At 37.8% G+C, this 25,068-nt stretch overlaps 1 protein-coding gene across 6 annotated transcripts in view; it reads left to right on the top strand.

Annotated features, from left to right (window-relative positions):
* Positions 1 to 25,068, top strand: part of CLCN3 (chloride voltage-gated channel 3) — a 70,841-nt gene that overhangs the window by 26,028 nt on the left and 19,745 nt on the right. For 4 of the 6 annotated variants that reach the window (XM_055795036.1, XM_055795038.1, XM_055795037.1 and 1 more), the window contains 5 exons: positions 16,345 to 16,502; positions 19,398 to 19,497; positions 21,766 to 21,953; positions 22,669 to 22,791; positions 24,118 to 24,324. In XM_055795036.1, coding sequence (XP_055651011.1) covers positions 16,345 to 16,502; positions 19,398 to 19,497; positions 21,766 to 21,953; positions 22,669 to 22,791; positions 24,118 to 24,324 — 776 coding nt within the window. Of the gene's footprint in view, positions 1 to 3,385; positions 3,597 to 16,344; positions 16,503 to 19,397; positions 19,498 to 21,765; positions 21,954 to 22,668; positions 22,792 to 24,117; positions 24,325 to 25,068 lie in introns of those variants that run through there. The other 2 variants (XM_027789620.2, XM_027789618.2) reach the window with 1 other exon arrangement.

The raw sequence follows: 25,068 nt of genomic DNA, 5'->3' as shown, positions 1-25,068 counted from the left end.
ATTTTAAGGGTTTCTCAGTCATTGAAAATAAGGCTATTGCAAGACTAATTTTAGGCCTTGCAACATGTGTTCATAATGTTATGTGCTCTGTAATACCCCAAATACCTAGTTAACCAGACACACCATTTCACTAACTACAATTTTGGAGTTTGGTGAACTTCACAAAAGAAATAACTGTCGTACTCTTTTGAATATAACGTTGTCAGTTTAAATCAGACACTATTTCAGACCATGTAGAAGAAGAGTAATTTGGAAAAACTAAATTGTATAGGCTTCTAGACGTTAAAAAGAAAAAAGACTGACTTAACTAGTTCAGGTTACCACACATAGTATCTGTCTCTTTTGGTAAAGAAAACCCACACAATGCTTTTCATGGTATCGTAGGAAAGAGAATACACACAGTGGTAGTGGTTATGAACAATGAGAACACAAGCTGCTTGTAATTGAGAAGGGAAAATGACTGTTCTGCTTTTAAAGACTAGACAAAGGGCTGTATTGCGCAGCCACTCTATAAGCAGTGACCTTGGAAGAGCTGTTGCAGTTTAGTATTAGGTGAACTCTTGCAATTTTATGTAGCAAATACAAAGTTGTATCTGTTTTGCACTGCAGACTTCTTGTTATTATTTTCCCTTGTATCTAAAGTTTATCCAGTACAACTTCCAACTACTTACACCTTTTATCTTTTCCAACTTGGACTTAATTTTTAGACTTACGTAGAAATTTTGCATGTCCCTTATTCCAGTGAACACGTTTAGGCCAACAAGTTAGCCATTTCTTTGCTGTGACTGCTTTTTATTATCAGCTCTAAGACATTCTGGGCCTTCAGTAACCACATCAGATTCTTAAATGAGCAGTGATTTTCCAGACTCTGTTAATACAAGTCCTTTATATCCTTTATTTCATATTCTCTTGAATATGGAGTTGAACTTAGTGTTGACTTCTATAATCGACATAATAAATGCACTGACAGTTCCTTCTTCAGGTTATAAAATTGTTGTTGCATTTCTTCCTGCTAAGAATGACTTTTTATTTAAAGACTTACAATAAGATTACAGACTTCTTTCCAGGTGCTGTTGAGATAAGGAGTTGAGAGTGCTCAGGGATTTCTGTTGTACTACTTAAATTATGCACATTACATTGACTTAAAGTTCAGAGGTGCTTAGGTTTGTTTTTTCACAGGCAAAAAGAAATGGTGAGAATGCATAAATGGCTCTGAAAGTCACGTCACTTTTGGATATTCGAGAGCTTTGATTCAGTTGCTCATGTTGAGAAGGTGATTGTAGGAGGCCGCTCTTCAAAACCATTTCCTTGTCTAGATGACAGCAAATAGAAACATCTGTTCAACCCAGTAGAAGACACCAGTATTTTAGAACAGAGTACCTGTGGCTCAAGGGTTACCTTTGTCTTGGAGGTGATAGTCTTTAAGGTTTGAAAATGTATTTTTGCTATATGTATGCTCTCCCCCCCCCCCCCCCCCCCCTTTATTCTCACTTGTTTTTGCATCTATAGAGATAACAGTATTTTCTCAACATTTGTATTGGAGCCATATTTTTAAGATTTAATACGTTGACATATGACGTAAATGTAGTATTCTTTTATGTCCTACTCTGTGCTCAAAAATATAATTTATGGTACACAGCTTGTGACATTGGCTTATAACATAAACCACTTCCTGAAGAACATACTTGGAAAATTATTCAAGAAACTAATGCACTGTAAGATTTTTTTTTTTTTTAAAAAAGTTGTCTGTCTTGTCACTTTGAGAGGTGAAAAGACCTACATAATAAAATTTCTTCCTTTCCTTGTGTCCTGTGTGAATGAAACGGATGCTGGGCTGTGTTGCTGCGGTCACGCAATATCCTCAACTTTGCCAAGTGTGAATAGTCTCAGTGATTTCACTGGGACCCCTTGGTTATGTAAATTATGTGTGTTTGTGTGTATACATACACATGTGCAAGATGTGTTGAAGTTTTATACTGAAGTAGTATATCTAAAGGTGTGCATATGCGTTTTCAGCTCTTGAGAGCATTTTTTTTAATGTAGTTTGACAAAAATTAATCTCTGCAATTTAAAGGATTGTGTAGTTAATGTATGACACATTTTACTGAAGTGGAACACTTAAACCAACTGAGAATAATAGATCAAGGAACGTGATTTTATTTTACCTGCTGGAGAGGAAGGAAAGGAAAAACAATGTGCAGCTCTTACATATTCCATTACAACTGAACTATGGGAATCTCATGTAAAATGGTTTTCTTACCAGTAATTGCAAGATAGGAGCAGCACAAGATCATACAGTAAACATAAATTAATATATGTATATAATAACATCTGTTTCAGTTGTGAGCAGTTACATACTCGGCTTAAGATTTCCTATCTTTAGAGGCCGGTTAGTTGAAGTGCTCGGGTTTTGCCAAAGCTGTACCAGTCACTGTTGGATGATGTATCACCTTGGTTAGTATTCGTGTGGGTTGGTGCCCATTTTCAGTCTGCGGCTTTTAAAGGACTGGGAGCATTTTGTCAATGTCTGGAGTAACGCAAGCTTAAGTATGGACTTGTGTTTATTATGTTTTGTGCCCCCCCCCCCCCCCCCGTTTTTTTAATATCAGTGCTGATACTATGCAGCTGTAATACCAGGATAATAATCACAAAAAAAATGGGAGACACCGTACAATTTTAGTTAGATATGTTTGAATCTGACTTCACTGCTGTAGAGTTTAAAGCTCTGCAGTGTGGAGCGGGGGGTGGAGGTGCAAGCGGGGTAAGCTGGCCCCGGGGAGCCGGGTTACATTGTTCTTCCTCCGTGGTAATCATCTTGATGTTTGAAAAGAGTAAATAAAACTACCGGGAGCCAGGCTTGCCCCCCACCCCGGTGCTAATACGTGAATTTTCCCTTCCAAAGACAAGGCGAGTGTGACTCTGAGTGGGTCTCTGCTGGTGCGGCTCCAGAAAGGCGAACAACGTGCGTGCAGATCCCGGGGTTGTTGGTAGCTTTGCCTTTCTGACGGAGCGGTGACCCCCGTGCCCTCGGTGGCAGGGCTGCGGGGTTGGCGGCTGCAGGCGTGCGAGGGAACTTGTTCCGCCGCTCGCATGCCCGGCCCCGAGGCCGTTCCCTTCGACGCTTCGCCCGCCGGGCAGGGCGGGGGCGCCGCGGTCGCCCCCCCCCCTCTTCCCCAGGTGGCGGCCGGGCTCCGTGCCGCCCGCCGGCAGCCACAACCGGCCCCTCGGCTCCCGCACCGACCAGCGCTGCGGCCCGCGGCGGCGGCGCCCCCCCGCGGCGGGCGGGGCGGGGCGCGCAGGTCGCGGGGCCGCGCCCGCCGCCCGCGCAGCCAGTGGCAGAGGCTGCGGCCGCCCCGCGCTGACATCAGCGGCGGCAGAGCCGGCTCCTGCGCCGAGGCGGCGGCGCGCAGGCCGGATCCTGGTCAAACATGGCAGCGTCCCCCGCGGCCGCCCTTGTGTAAGAAATGCCGCGGCCCTCCTGAGCCGGCAGACGGGCTTCGGGTTCGCCACATCCATGGATGTCTCTGCCGATCCCTATCTGCCCTACGATGGCGGGGGAGGAGATGGTATTCCGCTCAGGGAGTTGCATAAACGAGGTACGCCGAATTTACGTTCGAGTTACTTGTTTGCATATCTGGATGTGTGAGACTGGTGTTCCGATATGAAGCTGATGTGTGGAAGGCTTGTTAATGATCGCACTGCTTTGTTTTGCCAGCCCGATGCCTTTTGTAGGAGGAGATCTCGGGTCTGGCTGGTCCCTGCGCTGTCAGTGACTGTTTTCTCTCTGGGCAGATTAGTCCTGCTTCACATCTTTTCGGCTTGTGACTCCATCTTCGATGTGTGGCAGTCTTTCCTTTTTCTCTCCCTCCTTTCCCGCCCCCCCCCCCCCCTTCTTTTTTTCTCTTAAATCAGTAAAACCATCTCATAAACAACACGCACCCCCCCCCCCCCCCCCGCAATTGTGGTTATGACTGACCATGACCAAATTGGCAAGAGTTTATTAAATAGGCTATTTTCATGCCTTTCGCTAACTTGAATAGGAGCAGTGTTTGTCTAGCTTTGAAGTTTCTGTACATGCTTTTAGACTTGACTCTTTGTTGACATCTTTGATACGAGAACGGAAAGCTATATAATTGCAATACCTCAGTTAAACCAGTATTGATGAGCTCTTAAGAAACTGGAGCTTTGTCATAGATGATTTACACCGTTGCTTGCCAGGAAGCAGATTTAAAAAAGAAAAGAGTGTTATCAGTGTTCAGGGAGGGGGGATCCTCTTTTGAGCTTGCCTTTTGTTTCTTACTGCAAATTTAAAGCAGAATACGTTCTATAAAGGTCTGGTTTTATACTGAGAGAAGTTATGGCATGTGTTGGAATATAATGAAGTTATGCCTTCAAATTCTGAGGATATAAGTGTGGCTTTTTCTTGGTTGGATTTCATGGTTACATTTTCATGTTTAAAAACAGTAAATGTAGCAAATTCTCAGTTTAGTTTTGTATAAATCAGCTAATCTAAAATTACACAGTTATCGACGTTTATTGCTGCTAGTGATGGTATTAGAGAGGACGTAGGCTAAGAATAAAGATACGATTTACATTAATTTTCCCCCCATGTTAATTTCTAGTTTCACCTTTCCTTTTAAACACTTTATTTCTATAAATAAATTAGGTTACACTTTTTTTATGTTCATCTAGCATTTTTAGCTGTGTTTTAGTAGCTTACATAAAAGGTTATTTGTGGTGGTCTTTTTATGACTTTTAGGAGATTTTTCAGCATATGTTAAGAATATCAACAAGTTCCAGTATGGCTTATTTTAAGACAAGCATTTTTTTTCTAGGCCCTGATCATTAACTGTATAGCAAGTCCTGGATAGATCTCCAAGTCAGGCTTATGAGAAATGAAGGATGGTATTTTCTTAGCACATTTGGAAGGTGTGAATTGGAGATCTTATCAATGTATATAAATACGTGAAGGGAGGGTGCAAAGACAGAGCCAGGCTCTTCTCAGTAGAGCCCAGCGACAGGACCAGGGGCAATGGGCACAAACTACCAAAGCACGGGAGGTTCCCTCTGAATATCAGGAAGCAGATTTCTACTCTGAGGGTGACTGAGCACTGAAACAGGTTGCCCAGAGAGGTTGTGAATTCTCCTTCCTTGAAGATACTCAAAAGCTGTTGGGACGTGGTCCTGGGAAACCAGCTGTAGGTGCCCCTGCTCGAGCAGGGGTGTTGGACCAGATAACCTGCAGAGGTCCCTTCCAACAACAGCCATTCTGGGAGTTTAGATTTGTAGATAAATTTAAAGATGAAACCTGCAAAGGAGCCCTAACGCACTTTCAAACTCTGGAAGTTATGGCTAGACTTTGAAATGTGATCAGCTTTATATTTCTGGAAATTACCAGAATTTAGTTGATTTTTACAATACAAAAAGTAGATATTTGCAGTGCAAAATGGTGTCTGGCACATCGGAGTATTGCTATTAAACATACAGTTTACAAATAATTTAATGAAAACAGTCAAGGGTTCAACTTGGTGTTCCCATTCTGGTGGCACCACTAGGAACCAACAAGAGAATTCCCAGTTGTGACTTGTCACTTTTTGCAGTTCCATTAAATTCTGTTAGGGCTTGTACTTTCTATATTCTAATACTGTATTTCAAAACCAGTGTTGTTGGTGCTTCTTGGGTTTGCTGTACTGAGTTTAGTTTAAACAAACAAACAAAAAAGAAAACCAAAAAAACAAACAACAACAAAATCCCAACAGTGTTCCCATAATCACTTGCAAATCTTAATTTGTTAAGTACGTATGACTCATAAGAAAATTGAGTCTCCAGACCAGTTTGTTCCATAGATTTCATCAAAATTTGTATTTCTTGCAGATTGACAATAATACCACAGTAATCTGTTACTGTCACCTAGCTGTCAAAATAAGACTTAAAATGCTAAAAGATAAACCCAGAAATTTAAAGTCTTGACATTTCTTTATTATCTGTGAGTCTAGAAAAGGATACTATCAAGATTTTTTCCTCATGTAGATTTCTGAGCATTGTAAGCAAGTTAGGAGAAAAGAGATAAAGGTACTGGGAGAAAACAAGCTTAGTTGTCAAAGCCTGTGAAATTCTTTTCCCTTATTTACATCCTGACAGCTCTTCTGTCCTGCAGAGTAATGTTCATGTCATGCAAAACTGCTTTGTAACATCAAAGCATTTGTTGCACTAATTGACTGCAGTGGCTCACCCTAAGTGGCTGTACCTCAGCAACGATGAAATAACTGGTTAAACCATTAGGGGTCTTTGAGGTTTAATTAACGGGCTTTATTAATCTTCGTTGTGATGAAATACAAAATATTATAATACATTATTATTAAAAGCTTGACCCGTTGGTTTACAGTAAGAAGATACTTTATTTTTTTCAGTGCAAATAAGCTGTAAAATACCACATGGAAAGATTTTTTAAATACTTATTTATTAATTGTGTTTATCTTTTAATTATAATTACTCATCAGTTTTCTCATCGATAAAAATACAGGTGTTACTGAATACTTCTTATCAGGATTTCCTTTAACTAGCTCTGTCCTGAGATTTCTTTTTATGTGGTACTAAATGCATCATTCCAGACCTCCTTATTCTCCATGATATAATGAAATAAAACTGCAGGAGCACAGTTCGCTTCTACTCTCTTCTCTGATAACTAAGAGAGTTAACAGTACTACTCCCCTCAGAGAGGGTTTTTCAAATCCCGATTTAGGATTGCATGTATCATAAGTAACTGACACATACGCTTTTTCATAAGAGTTTGTTATATAATAATCCATATGCTGGGATATATGTTGTATTAAAAAATAAGTAATTTATGTTGCTGATTTCTCTGCCCTTGGATTTATTTTTGCATCATTTTTGCTAGCTGGACCATTTTGAAATTTCCAAATAATGAGTTATCTTGTTTGTCTTACAATTATTCACAGACATGCTTACACTTTTGGATTTCCCTCCTGCCTTTTGTTTCCTAAGTAAGCATTCATTTTACCATTCTTTAAAAATTTGAAATTTCTGCAATAGCAGAACATGTATAGTGGCCAGGCTACCAGCAGCAAAACTTGAGCTTCAGCAAGAATGAGGGTTGTTAACTCCCTTTTATTTGTTACTTATGCATAAGTACGTCTTGAATTTTAGATTTTGCATATCCTCAAGCAAAATTAATGAAATACTGTTACACTAATAATCTGCGATTGAGTCAGTAGCTAGGAGATGTGAAAATTACGTATATAAAGAGCACACCAAACTTACTTATGACTTAGTTTTAGTAAACCTAAGTTTTCTGAGAGACAAGATAACTCACAATCTCATTTATTGCACACCAGTCACCACTGCATGTAGGTGCAACTCCTGTTGCTTACACTATACTATTAACAGTAACACTGGGGAAACCACTCTATTCTCCCCCTCCAGTTTCACCTGCGATCATAAGCTGTGGGGGAAAGGATGGTTAATAATAATCCTAGGAAGAGTCAGATGCATACTGAGCCAGTTCAGATCCTTTAAGTGGTAGAAAGTTACACTTTTGTATTTTAGGCTGCATTTCTGCTTATGGGCCTCTTATGTTTAAGAATTAGTAATAAATCAAAAGCCATTAGAGACCAAAATTCTCAGTGTGACCTTTGAAGTAAATGGGTGTGGAAGTTTTGTACACATGCTCAGAGCTAGAGTTTGACACTGTAATTGTATTGTAGCAAAGGAAGAGTAATAAAATTAATTTTTAGACTAATCGGAGGTCCACAGAAAATGTGATTGATTGTTATAGTTGTCTAACATTGACTGTTTTGAGAAGAAGCATTACTTGAAGAAACTCAACATGGTTATGGCACTGAATTTCTGCTGCACTTTGTTCTAAGGTTCCTAGTACGAAAAGGGGATAAGGATTTTCAGTTGAGTTTAATGTATTTGTCTTTGGTGATTAATGTGAAGTACCATGACATATAACTGCAGTTTGTTGTAGGTAGTCACAGGTGATCTGTCTGCATATGCTGTATGACTGTTAAGGTTCTCTATTAGGCATGTATTTTTCATTTTAGGAAATAATTTTGAGGTGTACTGTTATCTGAAATATTAGAAAGCTAATGAACAAATCAAGATTATGCCCTCCTTGGGCCTGAACATGGCCTAATTGGGGTAATCATATTAGCAGAATTATTATTTTTGTTGCAGCCTGTCTTTGTCCTCCAAAACAACGTATAAGTAAGTAGCTCTTATGTACATGCAGCAGCAGTGCTTAGAAATCTAATTATTTAAATTTCTGTTGTTCTGACCCTTATTGCCTTGGCGTTGTTAGATGATAATTACTTCCCTTTTGTAATGTTTGCTTTATCTAACTTCACGTGTCTTTATACCTTTTATTTTTCTCATCTCCTTCCTGCACTGTTCATCTTATATTTATGTTGTAAATTTAGTAGTGTGGGGATCCCCATAACTCTCCACTTGCATATATGAAGTCCCTATTCATTGTAGATGTAATAAATTAATTCTGGTTTTAAGACTACATGAAAAGAAATCTGTAACAATAAAGCCTTTTTTTCTGCTGCACCATAGAAACAGAAGTGTTTCTTCCACCTAAAGTAAAAAGCCACAGCTATTTATGTTAGCTTTTTCTTTTTTTTTAATTATGTACACATTGAGCAATACTTGACATCTGCTTTGCCGCCTTCTCAGATTCCTGTGCATTTGCAGTGGACGCAAGTCTCCAAAAGCCTTGGTTTAACTCTGAGGTGCTACTATTCAACTTTCATTTAACTCCTACTTTTTAAAAGGTTATTTGTAAACCCACAGGTTTTTGTTTGTGGTGGTTTTTTGGTTTTGGTTTTTTTTGTTGTTGGTTTTTTTTTTTTTTTTTTTTTTTGTAGAAGTAGAGGGAAGGGGATTATCACTCAGTACTTTGGTAAAGCATTTTATTTATTTTCTTGTTCTTCCAAACTTGCTCTGAGTCTTCCTGTTTCCCACCTATCAGATACTTTCCTGTTGATTTTTTTTTTTCAGTTTGTGTATATATACTTTTGTCATTTTTGTATGCATTTTGATTGTAATGCAGAGATCAATTTGTGCTTGTAAGCTTTTGGTGCAGTTTAGAAGAGCCAGCTGCAAAGACAGGCTTAAAATTCAGTTACACGCAAAGGGGAACGTGTTACTTGATTACATAGATTTCAAAATCATTAAATCATCAGCGGTAGTGAATGATAGCAGTCTGGCATGGCATGCTGTGCCTCTGATTCTGAAACTTAAAAATTACCTCTAGTCAGGAAAAGACAACAGTGCTTAATGACTCCTCTTGAGTGGTTACAGACAATTTAAATAAACTGTCAATTGTTTCTTGTCTTTCTTTAATTGAAAGCCTCATATTTTGAGGTCTGAACATGGAGGCGGAGGGAGGCTGAGGCACTAACATGTAATTTGTGTATACAAATCTTCTTTGTTACAAGTGTAAACGATCCTTCTGGTGTGAGTTGGGTTCCGGTTGCTTCCCTGCCTCCATTCTCCTTGCCCCTTAATACCCAAGGACACATGGGTGAAGCAAAGCCTTGGATTAGTATCTGGCCTCCGGAAAGCTACAGCCCCTGCTGATTTTAACACTCAGCAGATTTGGATGGTCATGTCAGGGAGAGCTTATTCCAGCCTTCGGTGTAAACTGATTAGCTTCATTTTCACTCACAGAGGTGCGTTTATTATTTTTTTTTTTCTCCCTCCTTTTACACTACTTGGAGTAGCACAAATGAAACATGTTGCAATGCTGTCAGCCAGGATGACTGTTATGTGGAATACTGTGTAGACGTGCACTGTTTAGAAAAAGGGATGTGTGAGCAGCAGCAAACTAGTGTATTCTTGCTGTAAACATTAGCAATTATGTAGCTTCTAGAGAAATACCTTTGAGAAATTGGGTCCTATTATTGCTCTGCCATTGACTCCAGTATTGACATTGTTCATCTGTTACTGTGTTCACAACGCTGAACTGTTTCTAAACATAACCACCTTTGGGAGTTTTGAGCTCTGTGAAATGGATGTTACTGTATAGTGTGTGGATATTAATATTTATATAGCAGTTTTGAATTGTTTCCAGCAGAAATACATAATCAAAATCTAACAAGACCCCAAGGGTGCATTTATATATTTCAGTATAACTAGTCTTACAGTTTGTTGCTGTGGAAGAGGGTGAACTTGCTTGTCATTCCCCATCTCTTGGTTCTTACTCTTGCACTGGCTCTTGTTTCTTGTCTGACAGCACAGAAGCTTTATTCCAGCTTGTGTAATAGCAGATTTTTTTTTTGTTGCTGTTGTTAGTTTCATTTGCTTAGTAGCATTAGCATGTTTGGTTTACTGTGCAACCAGATCCAAGGGTGAGGGTAGACGTGTGTGACCAAGAATGGGAGGGAGAAACAGGGGGAGCAAGATCTCCTATTTGGGTGGCAGCAGTCTGTTAGGTCAGCTCAGCCTTACTGTGTAATTATGTACTGAGGTATGTCTCATTTCATAAAATGGAGTAAGCCGATACATGCTCAGTTTGATACAGTGGTGTATGTTGTGATGCACATTCAGATGATGTATAGCATATAGAAGGGGTCTTAAAGATTATCATAAAGTTATGGTCCCTTGTTAACTCTGCTAGCCACCCTCTTAGGCCTGTTCATGTCTCAGTTCTGTATCTTACTCTGTGGAGGCTGTAGCTGTGGAGATTTGTTTTCTAGGTGATACTGGTTAACTGTTCAGATAATCACATAGTGGAGAAGCACATAAAAGATATGTCATGCACCGTTTGATTACCCAGGGTGCAGCATTTGTCTTAAACCTTGATGTTTCTTTTCTCATTTTTATGAGAAAAGAAGGAATACTGCACACAAGGAAAGACTTGGGAAGGATTGTTGAACAGTTATGCGGGAATTATAAGCGTCAAGTATATTGCAAAACCCCTTTCTTGTGTGTAACTGTATTTAGATAATTGAATCACTAGCTCCTGCATTTCTTTAATGTCAGGTGTTTTAAGTGTACTTTCAGTGGGATTTTTAAATCATAGAGCGTGGAAAGTAGAACCCAGTGCCTTCCCAGAAGAGAGCACCAGGAAGAAGAGAGAACTGAGGCCCACTCAATGGCTCTTCATTTCTTCATACCAGGGAAGGATAGCAGGACTCTTGAAGATCGTTATGATCTGCTGGGTTCCTTTACTGGGGACTTGTTCCAAGAGATCTGTGAAGTGAAAAATGCAACTGTATCTATGTCAGCAACTCATGTTTTGATTTGTTAGTGTTTTAAAATGTTTTATTGTGAAAATTTGTGAACTGTACCACAGTGACTGTACAATAGTTAGTAGTGGTCTGCTTGTGTTTTAAAGGTATTTGTCCTTACTGACATGATCTCTTCTTCTTTTTAAATGAATTAGCTAAAAACTTCCCAGACATTTTTCTCTAAAAACCCCACAACTTTCATCAGCTGCCTGTTGCCCAGGGTTGCGTTCAAATCTGAAAGAAATCCACTGAAAAAGGACAAAGGACTGTGGGATAACTATTAGAAGAGGTGAGGCAGCCTTTGAAAGTGCTGTGCATGGCACCTGAAAAATGCTGTATGTGATCTACATAAATCAGCTTTCTGTCATGTTTGTCATAGTTCCAACATCAATCAACACTGAAGACTACTTGTATCAGGCACAAATACAGAATATGAAAAAAGAGATACTCCTTGTCTCAGAGGGGACATAAGGCATGGAAGAAACTGTAATGTATAAAACAACTTGTATGAGTATAGCAAAATATTAGTTCTGTAATTTCCTTGTTCTGCTTTACATCAGGAAAGACTAGTTAAACAAGAAGGAGGGTGGGTAAGTGTTGGGAGCTAACAGCCGTTCAGTGTAACTTCATGTTCAGAGGGAAATGAAGGAGAGCGTGGTAAGGACTCCTTTTTCTGTCAAGCGTAGTGATTTTGGTTTATATTTTTTTTTCATTCTCATTTGAGAAAAACCAACAAACAAAGCAGCTAACTCTTTGGAGAGGAGAGCTTTTTTATGATATGGGAATCTACTTCTCTTGTTGCAGTTTTGTCTGAGTAGCAGGTTGGTTTGTTTGTTTTTGCTGTACCTTGTTCTAGTCAGGTGTCCCAAAGTCCGGAGTTTTACTGTTAACCTTAGTGCTTATTACAATTTTTTTTCTTTCAACATGATGCAATGTTCTGTATTAGGTTTTTTGTTGCCTTTTTTTTTTTTTTTTAACAACTTCGCTTGAAGCAGTTCTTCAGCACAACTGGAGCTGATTGCTGAGAAAGGATTGTGCTGAAGGCTTGGAATTACATGCATGAAAGGATAACAAAACTCAGCTGCCTTCCCAAAAGGTAGTTCAGGCAAGACCTACAGTGACTGAATCACCTAAAAGAGATAATCTCATTTCTCTGAAGAAGCATGTTGCTTTTATTGTCTAGGAGCTTACTGTCTGCAAGCTTGCAGTCTGTGATTGCAGCAGCTTCCTAGTTATGTGTAGAGAATACAGGTTTGTTAAGATGGTAGAGGATGCCAGCTGCCTTAGTTTTGCAAAGTGTGGATGGATTGTGTTGAATTTGCTTTGTAAGGATTCCTGAGAGGTGTATTGAGTATCTGAGAGGATCAGTGTATTACTGTTTCCCTCCCTGTAGTAACATGGGTTATTTTGAAATAACAGTAATAATACAAGTTCTGCCTACCACTTTAAGTATCTGCTTCCCAGTGTAATAAAGTCTTAAGCAAACTCAAATGTAACAAAAAGAAGGCACTACTTTATTTACAGCTGCAGAATGGCTCAGGTATGTTCATATGGAAAATGGGGGTGTGCTCTTACAGCTAGAGGTTGTACCTGTATACCTTGTGTGCTAAGCGCCTGTTGCAGTTTTTAAGACTAACACTGCTTGTATTTTGATGAAAAGCACTTGCATTGAGTTGTAGCCTGAGAAGGAGTCTTGAAACTTGAGGACTGGGTGAAAGGGGAAGGAAGGGGAAATACTTTCTGAACATTGGGACTATCCAGAAGCCTTCAGTTGCTACATGCTACAATTTATTGGGGTAATGATTTCCTGCTTGGAGGTTAGAATGTTGTGATGAAAAATGTATATTATGGTAAGGACTTTTAATAAAATCTATCAACTTGAAAACAAATTTAATAACATTTAGGTGTAACTGGCAATGAATGATGAGAATTTACATGTGTTTATGCTGATGAGAACCCTTATCAGAACTGGAAGGAGCATCTTGCTATGTGAAATGCTAGAAAAGGAAGGGAAGTGGAAGTTTGGAAAATGTTGAGTATTGGTAAAGGTATATTTCTGTAAATTCTTCTTTAGAATAGTTATATGCTACATAGGTCATTATACTAGCTGGAGAATGTCCTCTCCCACTGCTATCACACTTGCATGTCTTAGGTACAGAGCATCAGATTTTGTACAGGTGTCCTCTTCACGGTCCTCTATAGGGCAGCCTTTCTACCATGTGCTAATGCAGGCTATCACGGCTGCGTATTTCTCACTTGGTACAAGTTTATCAGGTTATCAGGGCAGCACTGTATTCAACAAAACCACCTCTGCAACTTCACGTCTTGTTCTGTGTCCTCCCTATCATACAATAATCACTTACATTCCAGTATTTGGCGTGCCAGCAAATGCTGGCAAAGTAAGAACCTGACAGAGTTTTGGTGGGATTTTTATTGCATCTGGGCAATGATAGTTCTTTGTAGTCTACTCCAGGTTCTGCTTGAGGTCTGGTGCAGTGAGTATGATGCCATCCCTGATGCTTTCCCTGGAGAGAATTCTAATTCAACACCTTGTCATATGCATAAAATCATCTGTTACTGTTTGTGGACATTTATAACTCTCAGCTCTCCTTTGCCTTGTGCTGCATAGGATTGCACGCTCCTTACAGCTTGATAATGCCTCACGTATAGCAGGGCATAAAACAGACTGTCCCGGGGCAAAGGCAAGCTTTTGTCTTACCGTGATCCTTAAGGTTCAGGAAACTTCTTGATCACATTGTAACTTTGTAGGAGATTACTCATTAAACTGTGGCTGAATTTACGTCCCCGTTTTGTGAAGGAGGTTAATTTCATGTAAAAATAACGTTTTCATAATATATTCTGTTATTCTTATCATTTTGAGAGGTAAACTAATCATTACAGTGTGAATTTTGTTACTGCCTCTTCCACAAGACCAGCTTGCCATTTCAGCTAGCCAGACATTTATCTTAAGACTTCCTTTCTTGTTAGGAGAATTGGAAATGGCAAGAGAATTGAATCCCTTATCCTAAAGCAAGGTTTTCACAATCACCTCTAATAGCAAATCTGATTTAATTTGTTGTTGTTAGCCTTTTATTAATGGAAGCATAGGTAATGCTTCTTTACATCTGCCTTAAGAGAGACTAGCAGCAGCTTTGTGAAGAGATTTGCAGGGCTTAGCTATGGTGAATAGATGAGGGAGAATTTAATATGGCATGTACTAGGGAAAAAACAGTATTAGGAAAGATGGCAGCCACTCTAGCATGAAAGAATGGTATTGGCATTGTTGAGGAGTTCTCACCTCCATTTACATTGTCTTCTTATACTTTAAGATTTAAACCCCCCCCAATAGTAATATTTTAATAGTTATATAGAATTTTAAGCTTTTCTATATATAATGTGTGTATATGTAATAAATAGTAGTTTGTGTATCTTAAAAATTTTAGACTGCATTTTGTCTTAATAGAATTTTTGTATTATTTTCTTCTGTGTTGTCTTTCATCACAAAGAAAATGTCCAAATAAATACTGTGTTACATAGCAGGTATAAATGAGACCTCTTTAAGCAGTAGATGGCTGAGACACACATCTTTGGGTCTGAGTATAGTGGTAGCTGACACACTGCTTCTGCTACATCTCAGACTTCACAAGTTTAAAGGCAAGAGACACATTTTACCCATGTATAAATTTTAATTAGTTGCTGATGAGAGCTGGGGCTGCTGACCTCTGCCTTGGTAGCATTTGGAAGTTTACAGATAGGCCATTTGAAGACTTCCCTTTTTTTTTTTTTTTTTTTTTAGTAAGTTGGAAACTTCTGCTGACGACACCAAGAAGCTGAGCCTGCAATTAAAAAAAAACATCAAAAAACCAAACAAGAAATTGTAACTCAAAAAATTCCCGCCTGCCTAACCATCCCAGTATCAGTCTAGTGAAATGAGTACTAGCGCCTGTCAGCTGATAGAAATCTTGGCTACTTTGGGCCTATGTCTTTAAGAATAGAGATTACTGTGATATGCTGTATGCTGTTGGCCACATTTTGTTCTTAGTCAAACAAATGAGAGTAATCACTCTTTAAATCATTGTCTGTTAACCTCGTTATAAATGTTCCCTTTATAGCAATTGCTGTTGCAGAATCAGTTTGATCGGTGGGCAAATGGTGGCTGTGCTTTTATGTAGGCAGCTATCCAACTGAAAATTATACTTGTGTTCTGTAAATACACCACAGGAACTCAAAAGATCCAAGATATCACAGAATTGATGACATCTGAAAGCTTAAAAAAATTAAAACTTTCCTGATCACTTGTGAAGAGGGAAGCATTCTTGGTACTCCTCTTGCTCTCCTTATTCTAAGCACTGAAAGAAATACTGTTGGGGGATGTTGCTGTGCAAGCTGCGTGTGAAATAACTAGCTAGCGATAACAAATTAGTAGAAGACATTTTCTATGTCTTGAAATACATACAGTATTTAAAACTTTTCATGACTTAGGACTGTTCTGTGAATTACCTCAAAGAAACAAAAATTTAAAAACCAAATATTTGCTTGGCTTTCTGTTACCTTTTTTTTTAAGCTGTACTGGTAATCTCTGTTGTTAATGTACTTTAGGTTTGGTTTAGACATTTAGGAGAGATTGGTGATCAATGATATGTATATTTAAAAATAACTGGCACCTTAGGGAAGTGCAGTGAGCTTTTATAGCTAATCTGATTTTGTTTTCTTACAGCCAGATTTTTCTCTGATAGTTCATAAACTGAAATAAACTTCAAGTTAAATGTGTATTGAAGCTGCTCATTTTTTCCACTTTGTTCTATTAAAGGTTCTCTGGAGTCTGCACACAGAACAACAATTTGACTAGTACATTCATATTTAACCAATGGAAATACAAAGTAACTAATGTGCAAATTTAACCTACAGATCAGTGACAGAAAAAAAGTGACATGCAATACTGAGGGACCTAAATGAAGTAAAACATGCATATTATCTGAAGTGTCTTAGTTACTTGTTCAGAAATTTTACATGCCATAGTGTTATGAACATTAGAGTACTTTGTTCATTGCAGAATTAATTAATTCCTGTCTTTCCTCTGCCACAGGAACTCATTATACAATGACAAATGGAGGAAGTATCAACAGTTCAACACACTTACTGGATCTTCTGGACGAACCAATTCCTGGAGTAGGAACATACGATGACTTCCATACCATTGACTGGGTTCGAGAGAAGTGCAAAGACAGGGAAAGGCATAGACGGGTATGTGAGATAAACAACAATACTTGGAAAATACTTCTTGTTGGATGTTGGAATTAGGGTCTGATCCAGTAACACATACAAATCTGTGCACACTTTAAATTTTTAAGTAGTTCTATCTAGAACTCCTTGTGTGACATTAAAGAAGCACCATTTTATTGATAATGCAGTACTGCAAGTGGAAAGCAAACAGTAATTGTAATAGAGTGAAAATAGTTCCCTGTCACCCAAATGACATTTTTACAGTACTACCTTTTTTGCATGCTAGTATATTTAAGGCTATTTTCCAGCATAGATATATTTGTAATAGTACAGTAGTGATTATGGTGGTACTTGTACAGAAAAGTGAGCACTGATGTATATTGCTTTTATACTGACACAAGTGTATTTGTAATACTGTGTCGTGGTTTAACCCCAGCCAGCAACCAGGCACCATGCAGCCACCCCGCAGGGGGACGGGGAGGAGAGTCAGGAAGGAATGTAACACTCAAGGGTTGAGATAAGAACAATTTAATAATTGAAATAAAAAAAAAATAATAAAAAATATAATGAAAAGGATGGAGAAGGGGAGAGGAATGAAATCCAAAGGAAAGGGAGAAAAGAAAGCAAGTGATGCAAAATGTAGCTGCTCACGATGTGCTGACCGATGCCAGCCAGTCTCTGAACCGTGATCCACAGGCCCTGGCCAACGCCCCCCAGTTTATATACTGAGCATGATGTCCGATGGCTAGTTCGGGTCAGCTGTCTTGGCTGTGTCCCCTCCCAGGTTCTTGTGCCCCTCCAGCCCTCTCACTGGCAGGACCTGAGAAGCTGAAAAGTCCTTGACTTAGTATAGACATTATTTAACTGATTTTTTAGTTGTTGCTGTCGTTGTTGTTCTCACACCAAATCGAAAACACAGCACTGCACCAGCTACTGTGAAGAAAATTAATTCTGTCCCACCTGAAACCAGGACATACTGCTGTGTAGTGCTGTGATGGTTGAGACTGTGGAAAGTGAAAACTCTTACATCAATGTATATAAGTTTAACAAAAGAGTAGTCTCAGCATGCATGGTAAATGTCCTTTCCACTCTGCCATCGCAGAACTTTTTTTTTCTCCTTTTTTCTGTTGTTTTCTTCAGATAATCAAGTTCAGGCCATTCATCTTTATCGGTGTGCACTGCAATGAGGTCTTTGATGAAATGGACTCAAGTTGTATTAGTGAAATGCTAGATACTGTAATTAATGTAATAGACTTGTTTAATAGCATTTTAGGAGGAAATACACTATTTAGAACCTTAGTACCAAACTTTTGAGATGCTTACATTAATTAACCTTAAAACCAGGACAGATTTGGAAATGTGATTTCTCCTAAAATATTTTTAACTGATCAAAATGAGTAGTTAAAAGTGAATTGTGATTGTATGAGAGGGGGGTCATGGGTGAGGTTCCTTCATGTACTACACTGTAGTTTTACTCAGCTTTGTTTGGAAACATAATTTTTAATGTTCTGTAAGCAAATGTAGGATATATATGCTGATTTACTTTGACATGGTTAAGGAAATAATCTTACACTAGTGTAAAAAACAAAACATCCACAATTGCACTATCTAGTGCTTTTTTAAGGAAAAGAGGGCCTTGGATAATGAATCTGAGAACATGTATCTTATCTGAATGCTTTTCATGAAAAGTAAGAAGGTATTTTCCATTTAATGCTTTATTTCATAATTTGATATCTAAGCAGTAATCAACACGTTCTATCTTTACACTGCAGATGTGTAGGTTATTGTATAGTGGGTATGCCACTGGATAGAATGCTGGGCCTGACCAAATCCTGGCCAGGCAGATTACACCTGGAAATGAGTTATCTAGGGTGAAGTCTCACAGCTGTTACTCGTTTTAATGTCTGAGATCAGAAAAGTCAGACTAGACAGTTCACAGTTTATAGCCACAGAACTACTGTGAAGTTTATGAATATGCCCAGAATGATAGGAGACTGCCTGGCCATGTAATCAAAGATGTAGAAAGATGAGCACTAATTCATGGTGGTTGTGAAAGAGATGTTATTGTAGAAACAACTTTTTTTATTTAAAAAAAAAAAAAAGTTTGAGGATCTCAAGGATGTAGAGGAAACTATAAAACATATCTATTTGCTTTAGGAGTGGTATTTTTTTCTAAATTTCCTTGTCTGGTATTGTGCTTTCTTGGTTTGGTGGGGATTTTTTTGCTGTTGGTTGCGCATACTTTCTCCCTCCTTTAACAATACAAAAAAATTTTAAGAATAGGATCCAATTACATGAACATTTAGTCATAAAGCAAGTTATACACAAATTTCAGCTAAGAGCACGAAGTCAATAAGGCTAAAATAAGAATTGCTGTTTTTTCAGTACAATAATTTTAGATGTCATTAGTAATAGTTGTCTAGAAGTATTATAGGATAGTTATCCACTTTTTGGTTTTGTTTTATGTGGGTTTTAGTTTAAAGATAAAACAAAGATCTTTATATTTGAAATAGAATTTTAGGAATTTTAATTGTATGTAATAGCTTATTAGTAGTACACTAACAGTTTATTTGAAGTAAAAAATAATTTAAGGTTTAGAAAAGAGACAATTTTAGAATTACATGTTTTAGATATGTATCACAGAAAGTATTTGTTTATCCTAATAATGCATTTTCTGGGGTTTAGTTCTTTTAAATTAAGCAAATTTACTTTTCTGTCTGTTGTTTGATGTCTGAATAACCAAGCTGACTTATCTATGTAAAGCACAAAATACAAGGAGAGTGTTTGTAGTTTAAAGAGAGAGTATATTTGCTTGAAGATTGGATCATCTATTGATTTGTATGTCATACTTTCTTTTTTTGTCCTGTTCATATTACAGGAACACATACAAGTATGCATAACGATTTCTCTTTGCAGATTAACAGCAAGAAGAAAGAATCAGCATGGGAGATGACAAAAAGCCTGTACGATGCATGGTCAGGATGGCTAGTAGTCACACTAACTGGTTTAGCATCAGGTAAATTAAAAAACAGAGGATTTCTTTATTACATTTGTAAGCAAGTTTAGTTACAGTGCTCTTCATGTGTGTATTATCCACCAGCCTGTCCAAGAGCTGCTTCAGACTGCTACCATAAGTCCATGAAGGAAGGAGAAGGTTGACTGTCTTGATTTATAGGCTTTAGCATCTCTTGAGTGGAGGGTTTACTAATCAAATGGAAAAAAAAAAATTGTCGCTGAATTTAGTGAGAGTTTCTTGAGAGTTACTGAACTTCCGCCTACTAAACTGTCAGTGTTCTGTGATTGAGATTGGTGGTTTCCCTTTCTGTTAAATTTCACTTTTTTGATGTTGGATTTCTTGTGAAAGTGTATTAATTGATTGTGCTAGGTGGTTCTTACTGTATGAATTTGTTTTGGTTTGGGGTTTTGTTTGTTTGGATTTTTGTTTGTTTGGGTTGGTTTGGGGTTTTGTTGCTAGGAACTTTACTGAATCCATTAGCTTATTCCATATGGACCAGAAAGTAGCTCTGGTATATGTGTAGTTTTGGTAAACACACTTCTTTGTAAAGCATGTGTTTATACATGAGAAGAGCCTACGCTTATGTTGTCATATCTTTCTAGAGGTTGTTAAACAGACAGAGTTTATCTTTCTTTAATGTATTTTAGATTGTTTTACAGCTAAAATCATCTGATAGGTTGTGGGCCCACTGTTGTGCAGTGCTGCTTTCTATCAGCGTAATTTGGAGTGACCAAAACGTACAGGAATGGGAAGTCACAAACTTTGTGTCCCATTTTTTCCAAAAAAAGTATTTCAAACATATGTTAGATTAAATGCTAGGGAAATTGGATTCGTTGCAGAGTATGGCCGTGCCTGTTAAAAAAAAAAAAAGGCCTGGTAACTGTATAATTATAACTTACATATACACACAATCACTTTCAGAAATCACAAATAAATTAATATATATGCAAAGTTTGTAGCATGTTTATATACCTCTGAATATACAAACTGAAAGTGCATAATTACTGGAAATTGCTTGTAATAATTTGGGTGGGAATGTGCAGCGTTGTGTTTCCACCCTCAAGCTGCTATGTATGTTAAAATTGCTTTACTATGTTTGAGCAGCAAAGCAAGCAAATTCTGGCCACGAACATTCCTAGTTTTTCAGTTTCATTTGCTTTCTGTTATACATGTCTAGTGAATCTGAAATGATAGAACCTTGATTTAAATCATGGGGAGATCTTGTGTTTATGTGTTTTAATTAGTTTGGTTGAAATTTTGTTGTACTGAAAATACTGCCTTTGAGTTTGGTTGTCCCATGATCTCAAACTGAGGGTCTGTCAAGGTTAGTAAATATAAATTAGTAAATCAGAGGTAATTCTCTACTACCAATTTACACAAGTAAATTGTGGCTGTCTCTAGACAGCTATTTCTAGTAGTGATTGATATCTTACAAATAGTAAATTATAACTAACAACAGTTGTACATGTTAACAAAAATAGTGACATTAGAAGTACTTTATCATATATTGCTACCATGAAAAACTATTTTGCTTATGTAAAATAAAGGTATTTTTAATTATTTTTTTTAATCCTTTCAAGCAATTTCTCATGTAATGCCTATTTTTTGAAGACTTTTCAGCAAGTTTTCTGCATGTACTTACAACACAGAATTCCTCTTAAACTTTGAGTTTGTGAACTACTCACTGTCTATACTGTTCGTTACCTGCAGTAGGAATTTTGCATGCTCACAATGTTACAGAATTAAATAAGTTTGCATATGAATCACATGAATATCATGGTTTATTTGGTGTCCTTTTATGTTGTTTAAAACTGTTACTGGCAAGGTAAGAATTATTTTTTCCAAATAGGTTGTTCTGTACAAAACGTAGTAGAATAGTTTATCAGTGTTCTGAGGCATGGCAAGGTAGTTTTGTCAGAAGGTATATTGCCTTTCATCAGAAAAATGTGTCAGTCCTCTTTTGATTCTTAACTCCTTAGCTTAAGTGGACTGTTGGAGAACTGCGGCATGGGGAGGGGGAAAAAACAGAAAACAAAAAAGATGTATTTAGTTTGGGAAATAGACAAGCTATTAGATTCTTCAGTCAATACTAGTCTTACCATATTGCAAAGAAGATATATTCCTGGAAATACTAATATTTTAAATGTCAATTTCATTAGGTTTTCTTTAACTGAAGTTTACATGAACTAATATCAGCACATTTCTTCATTTTAGCTGTGTGTGTTACTCCTATTTGCCAGAATATTAATAAAAAGCTTTCTCCAACAGGGGCATTGGCAGGATTAATTGATATTGCTGCTGACTGGATGACTGACTTAAAGGAAGGCATTTGCCTAAGTGCTTTGTGGTTTAACCATGAACAGTGTTGTTGGGGTTCAAATGAGACCACATTTGAAGAGAGAGATAAATGCCCACAGTGGAAAACATGGGCAGAACTAATAATTGGGCAAGCAGAAGTAAGTATATACTTGTTCTTTGATGGTCTTGCTCAGCATTTCAACTGAATGTGGAAAGCAAATAGTAGTCTTAAGGTTAGGGTACTAAACATGGATTTGTGTTGTACTGTCTGCTCCAGTTTTCAGCATTTGAATTAATTAATAGGTTATAATGTAATAAATATGCATTTCATGCACTGTAAGGGGGCTTGGAGTGTTGCAGGTATAAGGAAGTTAGGAGTATAGATCTGTTAATAAGGTGAGAATTGATGTTCTTGATCATAGCTGCATATAAAAAAAATAAAAATGAAATTTGTGTTGTTCTCCAATAGCTAAGAGTAGATTTGGTTTATTTTTCTACGACAAATTTTTTAAAATAAAGATTTGCGCAGTGTTCAGTAGATTTAAGCAGCTAATAGCTATTAAAATACTACCTATGCTATGTTTATTTTTTGTTTTTAAGATGAAATGTTAGAACACTTTCTACCTTGCATAACCCAGTCTTTGCCGATGTGCAGGTGTCATGACTTCATGTTTTTCAGACAAAGCTCTCTTTTTTTTTTGGTTTTTTTTTTTTTTTTTCTTTTTTTTTGCCTTGGTAATAATTACTGTCCCTCAAAACTGTGCATAACTGTGCTTGCAGCAACAGTACTTCTGGGTTATTTTAAGTAGTGATTTTGCTTCTACATCAAGTTTATATTCTGACATTTTTCTTGGGTTTTGTTTTTGTTTTTAGGGTCCAGGTTCATACATAATGAACTACATAATGTACATTTTCTGGGCTTTGAGCTTTGCCTTCTTAGCAGTTTCTCTGGTGAAGGTATTTGCTCCTTATGCCTGTGGCTCGGGGATACCTGAGGTGAGGTCTAACTAATAGATACATTATATATGTTTCATGTTAATGTGAAAAATCCTGCTGCCTTACCGGGTCGAGGGAAGGCAAGAGGGAACGCCCTGTGACTTTGGTGAAATACATTAATATAAGTATTCAAATTGAAATTACGTAATTGTGCAAATTCTTGCTGTGAAAAATGCCCCAAAATGCGGAGCATCTCCTGAGTTTGTAAATTTTGCTGTGTGTTTCTGGCTGGACTTTTTTAAGGAAGCACTTAGCTTAAAAGAGTGTAGACTTCCAAAGAGTGATTTCCAAACCTCCCCCGAATCCCCACCCTCCCTACAGTGGTAAGAGAGCAGTGGTTCATTGACAGAATACAGGTCCTTTGGCTTTAATCGCCTTAACTAGCAGAAACCATGAAACGCACAGTAAAACGTGTAGTATCATCAAAACCTTGTTTTTACAATGGCTGTCCGCTACAATACACAGAATAGGAGAGAGAAAAACCCAAAGTCAAAGTCTGGTCAGTCTCACTTCTGCAGTCATTCTGTAAATATTTCTTCATGTATGTGTATTGTTGAAGTTGAAGGACAAATCCTGCCTCTGAATAAGCCTAGAGTAGTTCTGTGCCATTATTCCAGGAAAGATTTCATCCTAAATTGGTTTCCAAATTTAGCTAACCTTTACTTTCTAGACACAGCTGGCCAGTGTTTTGTGTACATCCTATTTATAGTCATGTTGTGCTTTCCCATGATAGCTACATTATTGCCTATATATAGACTTATGTTCCAGACTAATAACATGACAGTGTTAGGCAAAGTAATACCTTAGGCAAGTGGCACATCTTTTCTAGTGGAAAAAGGCTGATCTTTTCCATCTTTATGTCAAAGAATCTACTGTTAAATTTTTATGTAGAGATGGTAAAACGTAAGTAGAAAACTGGGAAGGTTAAAATTGGTGCCAGTGTGGTACTGCTGCAGTAGATTACCTTGAGTATAGTATTTGCAGGTTTATTTTTCTGTGGAGTTTTCTGACTTTCTCTTGATAATTTACATCATAAACCAATAAATGCACTCTTAGAAAATACTGCAGATTAATTTTCCACTAAATGTCATTGATGATGTTATTGTATGTTACTGTTCAGTGTTTCAGAGTAAGTTGCAAATGGAAAGCTTTTGGCAACGAAATGGACTCAGTGTAGCATTCTGAACACAGTACATATTTCAAAATATGATAAAGGTAGCAATTTGAAAAGGCTGATTTTGAAGTTATGCAGCTAAAATGATAAAACGAATTATTTTCTGAAGAAAGCAGAATATACTAACAGATAATATTTTTTATTTCTTCCAGATAAAAACTATTTTGAGTGGCTTCATCATCAGAGGCTACTTGGGGAAGTGGACTTTGATGATAAAAACAATTACTTTAGTTTTGGCTGTCGCATCAGGTTTGAGTTTAGGAAAAGAAGGTCCTTTGGTACATGTTGCCTGCTGCTGTGGGAATATTTTTTCCTACCTCTTTCCAAAGTACAGCACAAATGAAGCTAAAAAAAGAGAGGTAAGTTCTTGTAAAAGCATTTCTACAATGTATTGAATATCCATGCATTTACACTGATTCGTTTTAAAGATGATATTTGTTCTGTCAGACAGTGTTTAGGCTTGGGTTATCAGTAGTTATTTATTGTGTGAAGAACAGTGTATTATCCTGAGCATTCCCCAGGGCAAATTGTTTCCATGTCAGAGTAAATTTGCATTTCTCCCACCTCTGAGACCATTTGACTTTACTTAAATTCTTTCTGTTCTTGGACTACCTTTTGGTAATTGATGAGTGTCTTCAGTTGTGAGAATAGCAGAACAAAAGTGTTCCTGGAAAAAGTTGGTGACAACAGTGTTTCTGCTCTGTTTGTTTGTTGTTGTTAGTGCGAGTGTGGTAGGTTAGCTTTGGTGCCTACCAGGCTGCGCTCTCAGCCCTCCTCCTCAGCCAGACAGCAGGAGAAAATAAGACAAAAAGTTCATAGGTCAAAGTAACGATAGGGAGATCACTCACCAATTACCATGACAGGCAAAACAGACTAGACTTGAGGAAGATTACTTTATTGCCACTTAGTAAGAGTAGGATAGTGAGAAATAAAAACAAAACTTAAACCATCTTGCCCCCCCTCTCCTTTCTTACCAGGCTCAGCCTCACTCCTGGCTCTTCTGTCCCAAAGCAGCATAAGGGGATGGGGAACCAGGGGCTGCAGTCAGTTTGCAGCGCTTTCTACTTGCTGCAGCTTCCTTCAGGACAGGTCCACCTGTTCTG

The sequence above is a fragment of the Falco peregrinus genome, chromosome 2 (assembly GCF_023634155.1).
Source record: "Falco peregrinus isolate bFalPer1 chromosome 2, bFalPer1.pri, whole genome shotgun sequence".
Lineage (NCBI taxonomy): Eukaryota > Metazoa > Chordata > Aves > Falconiformes > Falconidae > Falco > Falco peregrinus.
The sequence above is the reverse complement of the archived record's forward strand: the minus strand, read 5'-3'. Positions and strand labels throughout refer to the sequence as shown.